At 38.3% G+C, this 9,461-nt stretch overlaps 1 protein-coding gene across 1 annotated transcript in view; it reads right to left on the bottom strand.

Moving 5' to 3' along the window:
• Nucleotides 1–3,097: 3,097 nt before the first annotated feature.
• PTDSS1 (phosphatidylserine synthase 1) overlaps nt 3,098–9,461 on the bottom strand; it is a 58,752-nt gene continuing 52,388 nt past the window's right edge. Inside the window, exons 11-13 of the mRNA XM_032763900.2 lie at nt 8,831–8,899; nt 8,198–8,267; nt 3,098–6,611 (exon numbers count right to left, since the gene is read on the bottom strand). Of these exons, the coding sequence (XP_032619791.1) occupies nt 6,502–6,611; nt 8,198–8,267; nt 8,831–8,899 (249 nt within the window). The 3' untranslated portion in view covers nt 3,098–6,501. The remainder of the gene's footprint in view (nt 6,612–8,197; nt 8,268–8,830; nt 8,900–9,461) is intronic.

Below are 9,461 nucleotides of genomic sequence, written 5' to 3'. Positions count from 1 at the left end.
AAACCATGGCAGGAGTTGCAGACCAAGCTGGATGAGCAAGCATCTCAGAGGTGATTAAGCAGAAAGCTTACAAGGAGTGCAAGATGGGCGGAATTAGCAAGGAAAGCTAAACTTAGGAGGTCAACATGTAAGATACAGTGAGAAAGGCCTAAAAGCCATGTAGAATGGGACCCTTGCAAGGGAATTAAACAATAGTAAAAGGCTCGTAGCCCTATAAATAAGAAGAAAAAGAAAGAAGATGTATGGAACGCTAACCATGAGGGATGGAATGGGGTTAAGAATACCTAGGCATGGCCCAATATTAAATAAATACTTGGCCTCAGTCGTTAATGAGGCTAATGAGGAGTTTAGGGCTAATGGAAGGATGAAAATGGGAATGAGGATATGGAGGTAGATATTACCCATCTGAGGTAGAAAGCCAAACTGAACAGCTTCATGGGACAAAAAATCACGAGGGCCAGATAATCTTCACCCAAGAATATAAGGAACTGGCACATGAAATTGCAAGCTCCTAGGCAAGAAATTTTAATGAATCGGTAAACTCAGGGGTTGTACCGTCGACTGCAATTGCTAATAGTTCCTTATTTTAAGAAAGGGAAAACGTGATCGCGAGTAACTATAGGTCTGTTGGTTTGACATCTGTAGTATGTAAGGTCTTGGAAAAAAATTTGAAGGAGAAAGTGTTAAGGGACATTGAGGTCAATGGTAAGTGGGACAAATTAACAACATGGTTTTTAACAAAGGTAGATCATCCAAACCAACCTGATCTACTTTTTGAGAGGTAACAGATTATTTAGACAAAGGTGCAGAAGATCTAATTTACCTCGATTTCAGTAAAGGCATTTGAACAGGTTTCCACATGGGAACGTTATTAGTTTAAATTGGAAAGATGGGGATCAATATGAAAATTGAAAGGTGGATAAGGAACTGGCTAAAGGGAGACAACAACGGGTTCGTACTGAAGGGTGAACTGTCAGGCTGAAGGAAGGTTACTAGTGCAGTCCTCAGGGATCAGTTTTGGGACAATCTTATTTAACCTTTTCTTACTGGACCTTGGCAACAAAAAGCGGGATGTGCTATAAAGTTTGCGATTACACAAAGCTAGGAGGTATTGCTAACACAGAGAAGGACGCAGGATGATCACACAGGAAGATCTGGATGACGTGTCAACTGGAGTAATGTAAATAGGATGAAAATTTAATAAGTGAAAAGTGCAAGGTCATTGATTTAGGGATTAATAATAAGAATTTAGTTCTAAATTGGGACACATCATTGAAGTTACAGAGGAGGAGAAGGAACCTTGGTTTGGTGATCACTAGGATGATATGAGTCGCCAATGGATATGGCCATTAAAAACGCTAAGCAGCTTTTGGATGCATCAGGCGAGGTATTTCCAGCAAAGATAAGGAGGTGTTAGTGCAGTTATATAAGGCACTGGTGAGACCTCATCTGGAACACTGTGTGCAGTTCTGGTCTCCCATATTTAAGAAGGATGAATTCAAACTGGAACAGGTTCAGAGACGGGCTACTAGGATGATCTGAGAAATGGAAAACCTATCTTATGAAAGGAGACTCAAAGAGCTTGGCTTGTTTAGCCTAACCAAGAGAAGGTTGAGGGGGGGATATGCTTGCTCTTTATAAATGTATGAGAGGAATTATTTAAGCTTAGTACCAATGTGGAAAGAAGAACAAATGGGTATAAACTGGACACTAGGAAGTTTAGACTTGAAATTAGACAAAGGGTTCTAACCATTAGAGGAGTCAAGTTCTGGAACAGCCTTCCAAGGGGAGTAGTGGGGCATGGGTCACTTGCTGGAGGATTCTCTGCAGCTTGAGGTCTTCAAACCACAATCTGAAGACTTCAGTAACTCAGACATAGGTTAGGGGTTTGTTACAGAAGTGGATGGGTAGGATTCGGTGGCCTGCTTTGTGCAGGAGGTCAGATTAGATGATCATATTGGTCCTTTCTGACCTTAAAGTCTATGAGTCTATGGCAAAGGGATCTTGAAACACTTTATAAGTCCATACAACTAACGCAGAGTTCAACATGGAACCACATTGTACTTACAGTATGAGGAAATTCAGGATTTATTACACAAATTCTACTGAGGATGAATCCAGTTATCAGTAATGAACCAACATGTGAAGAACAGTGAAAATACCAGTGAAATCCCGTAAACAAAAAGGAGCTGAGCTGACTACAGCACACTGCTTTCAAGAAGGGAATGGAAGAATCAACTTAAAAATAAAAGTTTCCCCTCCAGTTTCCACTGAATGTGCCTGTTAAATATAGAATCAGTCTTCAGTACAAGCTGTGAAAGTGGAGAGGATAAGCCAAAATGTCCATTGCTCCAGAGGTTATTCAGTAAGGACCAAATCTTCAGGCCATGGTTTTGCGGACAATGAGTATCAGCATTATGAGTATGTCTTTCAGAAAGCTTCTCATGATAGAACACAGACCTCAATTTGTGCCTGCAGTGTCTAGACACTGTGCTGCCTGGTGTTTTTAGCATAATTCAATAGCAAATAAAAACTATATTTAACACTGTTTTTGTACAGTATAAGAATAGTGCTGCTGCAGCAACTATATCGGCTGTGAAAATTAAGCCTAAGTATTCCTGTTATCCAAATCTTGTTATCGTACTTCACGGATGGAGGCATGAGCTTAAACCCACCTGCTAGTAACCTCTGTCTTCCTGTTCCTCTATAAGACACCTTTCTGTTCCCTTTAGAAGGTCTGCAATCAAAGTCACTTTGTGACTACTCACTTCTTCCATATCTATGTGGTCTGCAATAATAAAGTAACATATCCAAAATGCAAAATGAATAGCTAGGTTTACTAGAACAGAGGTATTCTGCCTGCTAGAAACCTGAGAAGTAGTGTCAGAAACAAGAGAAAGCTGTCATAATACTGATGTATTTTAAAAGTCTGCTCTCCTCTCAAGTGGCAGATTGCAGTGACCCCAGAGTGTTATAGCCTCAGTTCTGTGATGGAAGTGGATAAATGCATCAGGCTGCAATTAGTAGTTAGAAGCTGTTAATTTTTATACAAGTGATCACCTGCTGTGCCCTGTTGTACATAGATGACAAACACATATTGTTGACATGGGTTGTTTTACCGAGTTACTGCAAAATACGATACTTTGCAATCAGTACAGAGCAATTCTATTAAAAACAATGTTAAACACATGGTAATTGGTGTGTCATCTTGTGATAATGTAGTAAATACCAAGACTTTAATAGATGAAACAGCAAACTATTTTCTTCACAGCCAAGTAACAAAAGAACAGAAATCAAGCTCCTCCCTGCATTTTATTAGATACTGTGTTTGATTTACACAGCTCTCCATCCAGCTTTAATACTGGCAGCTGGTAGTGAGGTTCACTTTTGGTGGCTTCCGGTTCATTGTATACCCTCCCAGCATTCCCTATCCTGAAAACTGTCTATTGCTATTAATCTACTCAGTGTTGTAAAGCATTGCCACTATCCTCTGCTTATGCCATGCTGGACTGAATTAGCCCCCCTTCAATGACTAACATTAAGTAACATCTCTGGATGGCAAATTCAGTCCATTCAATGGCAGGGAATAGCTTGTTTTATAACTGGAGGACAGAATAATAGGAGAGAGAAGAGAATAAAAGGAAGGTAAGATGAGAAGACCTGGAAGGACAAAGAATGGGTAAAAAAAAGGGACAGTGCATTTGTAACAGTAATAATGACTATTCAAGCAGCAGAATTCTTGATACAAGGAAATTAGTTAATGGAACAGCTCAAGTTATTCATCATTCTCACTGGCCATTGCTCATGAACTGTATGTGGAGTACAGCGATAAGCGGGGAAATGATAATTACTTCAGATTTACAGCAGTGATCAAAAGCACCATCCTATTTGTGCCAATGCAAGGCCTATTGCCATGGAAAATGGAGTGGAAATAGCACTTGTCAGCCAGCGGATGAATTGTCAGAACACTTGTCAATCGCAGCCAGGATTGCTGGCGGAGTGAAGAAAGTGCCATTTTTCAAACTGTCTAAAAGATTCTACTTAATTTCCCCCTACCTCCCCCACTCTCCCTCTAATTTTCAAAAAAGTAAAAACAAAAAAACACCAGGGGGAACATGTGAAAGATGTTTTTTCTGGACATTCCTTTTCCATAGGCATTATGAGTTGAAGGTCCTGACCTATGTTTTAGTGGTCTCACCTGTGCTAGTGTAACAGAATTCAGAAGTCAGAACCTTCAACAGATGAATCTTTAACTTCCTTCATATTTCCTTTTTTAAATTTTTAGGGTCCAGTTCCCAAATGTGAGTACCAATTCTGCTCTTGCAAAACATTTGCATATACCCATTGTGTATGGGAAATGGATAACTTTATACATAAGCCCCAGTTTACACAAGCCAGGGTGTGTTTTATATGTACAATGCGAGTGTGCACATATTTTGCAAGTACAAAACAGGCTCTCACTTTTGAAAAATTGTGCCCTTTAAAATAAAAATTACACATCTGAAATACAAAATGTAAATATGATGTTAAACTTCAACTTCTTGCTTTGGTATTGAATCAATAGGAAAAACAATTCACAATGTCATCCTCAGTCTTGCAGTGACTGAATTATAAACAAGTGAAATACAAAAGTAACAAATTTGAATAGCCAAAGAAACTTGCAAATACATTCAACAATAAGCAGCATGCTAAGAACAAATGGAGATGCCGCAGACCCCAGCACTGGCAATATGAATGAAAACAGAATATTTATAGAAAAATCCAGAAAAGTTTTCCAGACCTTTTTTCCTGTCAAATTCAACATAGCCGCAGAAAAATGATATAGCAGCTTTCAATACAAGTTAGTTCTTAAGTTGTACATTTGTGTTGGACTGCAGAAAATTCAAAGGGCTTCTAATGAGTTAGGCAGCAGCATAATAAGTGCATTCAAAATTTTGATAATCTGTCATCATGGAATACACACAGAATGGTTTTCCTATTTACAGTGTCACATGCTTGTATGATAAATCCTTTACAGAATTTTATAGTACATCACCTGTGGCAAATCACAGTAGCATTTATCAGAAATGAAATCTTAATTATTATAAGGATTAGTGGCTCATGGATGTTACGTATTTGTCTTCACCTGTCTGCTTTGCTGAGCTCTCTAGGGTTATAGGCCCCACAACCCAGTTGGCACAAAAAAAAAAATCTGATAACAGTACAGGAACTGACTGATCTCACAGGTTTACTTAAAGAATAATTGTTATGCTAGCTGCAGTTTGAGGGAATCACCCACTTTGAGATCATAATTAGCATGGATGCTTCAAATACGTGGTTTTTTGCTGTTTGCTATTTGACAGCATGTTAGGAAATAGGAACACACTGTATAAACACAACAATATTGTGTGACCCCTCCTACTCGCAGCAACACAGTGAGTCTTTATGAATGATTGTAAACTTACAAAAAGTGAGCTACAGTACTTCGTGAAGAAGCTGCCTTGTCACCAGACTAGGCAGTACCAAAAGCCTTCAAGCTGCCTTTAACGTGAATCTTATTTAAAACTTGAGGCAAAGCAAAGGGCAAGTATTTTACAAAGTATGACACAACTGAAAGAGTAATACCTACTAGTACTGTACACATAACACTATGTGCAGCTAATGGCAGCAAATACACAGCAGTAAATGGGGAGCGGGGGAGTAAACTGAACAATACTACATCTGCCCTCGCTACTGTGTAACAAGTTTCATACAGGCATTGGAATTAGGCTTTAACAAACAGGATAGGGAACAGAATCATAAACAAGGAAACATTTGAAATTAACTCTGCAACCTTTATAAGAAACCTGGATACACTCCCCAGTTGGTAAAATCCTGCCACCGAGTGGAGACAGTGTCATTAAATAAAAATGAGCAACTGGATAGAAATATGGAATTTTTTAAAAAAATACTTAAAATAAAAGGAACCATTAGTACGGAAAAGTTTAGTTATCTGATTGAGAATGAAGGGCAGAGCTGCTTTTAATCAAAGATTGTGTATGTTTCAAAACAAAGAAACTAATCAAAACAAAGACACAAAAACAACCAACCAATCCCGTGACGTTCCCCTCTCCCAAATCAAACAAAACCTCCCAAAACATCTGGTCATCATCCATTAGCCTTTGGGTTAATGTTCTCAATTAACAAAGATATTAAAAATGCAAATCGTGATACCTGAACATACACCTTCACATACCTGCCAGGGGCAAACTATTTTTCCTTTCAACATACTACTACTTGTTTCTGAATGCCAAGTGCTGAAGAAATTAGATTTAAGTCAGTGAATGGCACATGGCGACAAACAATGATCTGCAATACACTGATGGCTACATTTTAAAAGGTATTAGACCTTTCGGTTGCTGCAAACATTTCCCCCCATCTTCCACCAGTTTTCTTATTAACCTTCTAATAGGGAATTCAGAACCAGGTCCAATTTTCCTTCTCATGTCTAGGCACACTCTGGAACATCTTTAGAGATTGATCTTATTTCTTGCCAATTCCATTGGTTACTTTTGTTTTGGAATGACGATTCCTTCTTCTAGATGAATGGCTCTCGATGTTACCTGAATGTTTTGGTGGACTATCTTCAGTACCTATAAAAAAATCAAAATACATTTAAGATTTGGAGCTGACTACTGAAAGCAATTCTTCACCATTTTAGTTTTCAAGGTTTCCTAGCTATGTAACATTTAAACTACTGTAATTATTGCAGGCTGAAACTATTTGTTTGATACTAGCACTCCATCTAGTGGCCAAATTAAAACATTTATTCTGTCAGCTTCTGCAAGAAAACCTCTCTCCAGGCAACTTCAAAAATTTAACAAACTAAAATAAAACTTCTCCAGGCTGAAGTGTCCCTCATTTAAACTGATGTCACTCATTTTAATCCACATTCAAATTTGCCATCTCCCTCACACTGTTGACAATTATTTATATTAGAAATTAAGAACCATGAAACTGAGGTTGAAGAGAATTATGGAATGAATCCCCACATCACCAAGTTTTCTGCATGAATAATTGTTTAGTATCTCTCATTTTGCATCTTTGCCACACACATTAGGCCTGTGCAGGTAGCAAGATCTGATGATGATTAATATACACTGGCATTAATCTCTTGCACACTTTAGCAGAAAATTTGCCATTGAGCAGATAACTCTGATGAAGTCAGGGGACACTGTTAATGTTTTTAAATCAGCAATTAGATTATTTTCTCTCTCTATGCTTGAAAAATCTGTTTTAATGCATGTATTTTTAAAAGAAATCAATCTAATATCTTTCTTTAAATAACAACCCAAAAAGAAATCAATACAGGCAACCTAGGAAATCTGTGCATGCAACTGAAGAAAAACATGTGTAAGTGCTTCAAGTGTCAGGACTCTAGAAAGTTACAATGAAAAGAAAATATTGTTTTAATGATGTAAATACACCTGGAATGTAACCTCTGAATGGTAGTTTCCAGATGCTAATCTTGTCCTTTTTCCATAGGAATGTCCTCACTAAAGCATGTGAAGGAGAAAACAGGCTGCCTACTTGACCCTCATTGCAATAAAGAGTGGCTGACTAAATGTCTGCGTGAAACCTGCTGAACTGCATTAGGTTTGTTAATTAACTAATATACTTTGATCTAGTTCTCTTTGAAACAAAATGGACATCAGTAGGGTCCACATGGACAGCTAGTCTGTGACAGGCTAGTGCAGGATAGATTGGCACCCCAGCTTGCCATGAACTAAATGTTCATGTAGTGAAGCCATTGGTAAGCGTCCGTAGGAACATAAACTCCTGGGCACATTCCTGCCTGCTCACTAACGAGCAGGCATAAAAGCACATCTTACATTGTTCACTTGAAGCCATACAGGGGATGTTCAGTGAGAAAACCTGCCCAATAAGATAGTGAAATTTTCCAATCTCAAACATTCACTGTCAGGAAGGAATGGAACAGCAACAGGCAGAGGAGCCATTTGTTCCATTAAAAATTAAATCACATTCTAACAAATGGAAAGAAAATCAGCGGGGAAAAATAAAAGTGGCTTTGCAGCTTATTTCTATATGCACCTGAATTGTAAGGGTTAGAAAGTAGATCAAATAACCTATACTGTAGGTTTCTCAAGATATATTTGTTAGGACTGAGCTGTATTCCCACTGATACGACACTCAAAATGTGCATGCAAAGCAGCAGTACCTTTAGTGAATTTAGAATGAAGCCATGAGGCATCTGGGCTGTATGGGCTGTCCTCACTTTCCGATAAGGTCTGTAAAGACAAGGAGGACACGCATCATTGGGAGGCTGAATCAATCTCCACTTCTCCTTTCCACTACATTTTCAGTTAGGACTTGCAGCATTAAAGCTGCAGCAAGAATTCTGACAAAAATGCTAATAGAAGTAAAGGTCTTTCCCCAACTCATTATCAAGCACAAATAGCTGATACAACATCAGGACCATAAAATGGCAATAAAGCTACAGCTCCGAGGTGGTCTGTCCTTTAACAAAGCTTTTCTCAATATTTTTCATATTTTTCTTGTCTTTTCAGATAGACAGTGGAGACATTAGTTATTTATTATTCTAGTCTTTGATAAAGTTTTAGCCCTATTTCATACAGCTAGGATTACAGTGCTCCTTGAAGACTACAACACACTTTGGGCCCACTCCAAAGTCAACTGACTTCAATGGAAGTGTTTCCAACTCACTTCAAAGGACTCTGGATCACACCCTTGATTCCTATGTCAGAATTCTCTTTACAAGAACGTATAACAATGTGGCTGTGTTGCAGTTTAATTTTGGCTTAAAATAAAAATTGAGTCCCCATCAAAGTACCTTTTCTCGGTGGCCAGAGTACTCCGCATACCAAACCATTCCATATAAACACAGGAAAGTCGTAACAGCCTACAAGAGGGTGGAAAAAACAACATAAAAATGTTTACAGAACTTTGGGCCAAGATTTCTACTGGTTTAATTGCAGAGAGTCAATGCAGCTACTCCATTTGAGAGAGTTTGGCCCTTTGTTTCTGAGAATATTAGTAAATCCAATTTGTTTATTAAAGAAAGAGTATTTACAAATTCATTGCACCATTAACAATTTTCAGAGTATTAGAGCTGACATCTGCAACTCTTACTGGGTTAAGAAGTCCTTACTTACTGAATTCAGCAAGAGTTCTTTTATATGTACTGTCATAAACAGATAGCTAAGGGTTAATGTCTATTTCACCTGCAAAGGAGTAACCAAACACCTGACCAGAGGACCAATCAGGAAACAAGATTTTTCAAATCTCAAGGGAGGGAACTTCTGGGTGTGTCTCTCTCTCTCTCTGTTGCTCTCGGCTCTGAGAGTGAACTGTCTCTCTCCAAGCTTGCTAATCTTCTGTTTCCAAGTGTAAGTACAAAGGTAGAAGACAATAGGTTTTTATATTGTTTTTTGTATTTACATGTGTGTAGTTTGCTGGAATGT

Source organism: Chelonoidis abingdonii, chromosome 2 (assembly GCF_003597395.2).
Source record: "Chelonoidis abingdonii isolate Lonesome George chromosome 2, CheloAbing_2.0, whole genome shotgun sequence".
Taxonomy (NCBI): Eukaryota; Metazoa; Chordata; order Testudines; family Testudinidae; genus Chelonoidis; species Chelonoidis abingdonii.
Note: the sequence above shows the minus strand (reverse complement) of the source record. Positions and strands in the feature narration are given on the sequence as shown.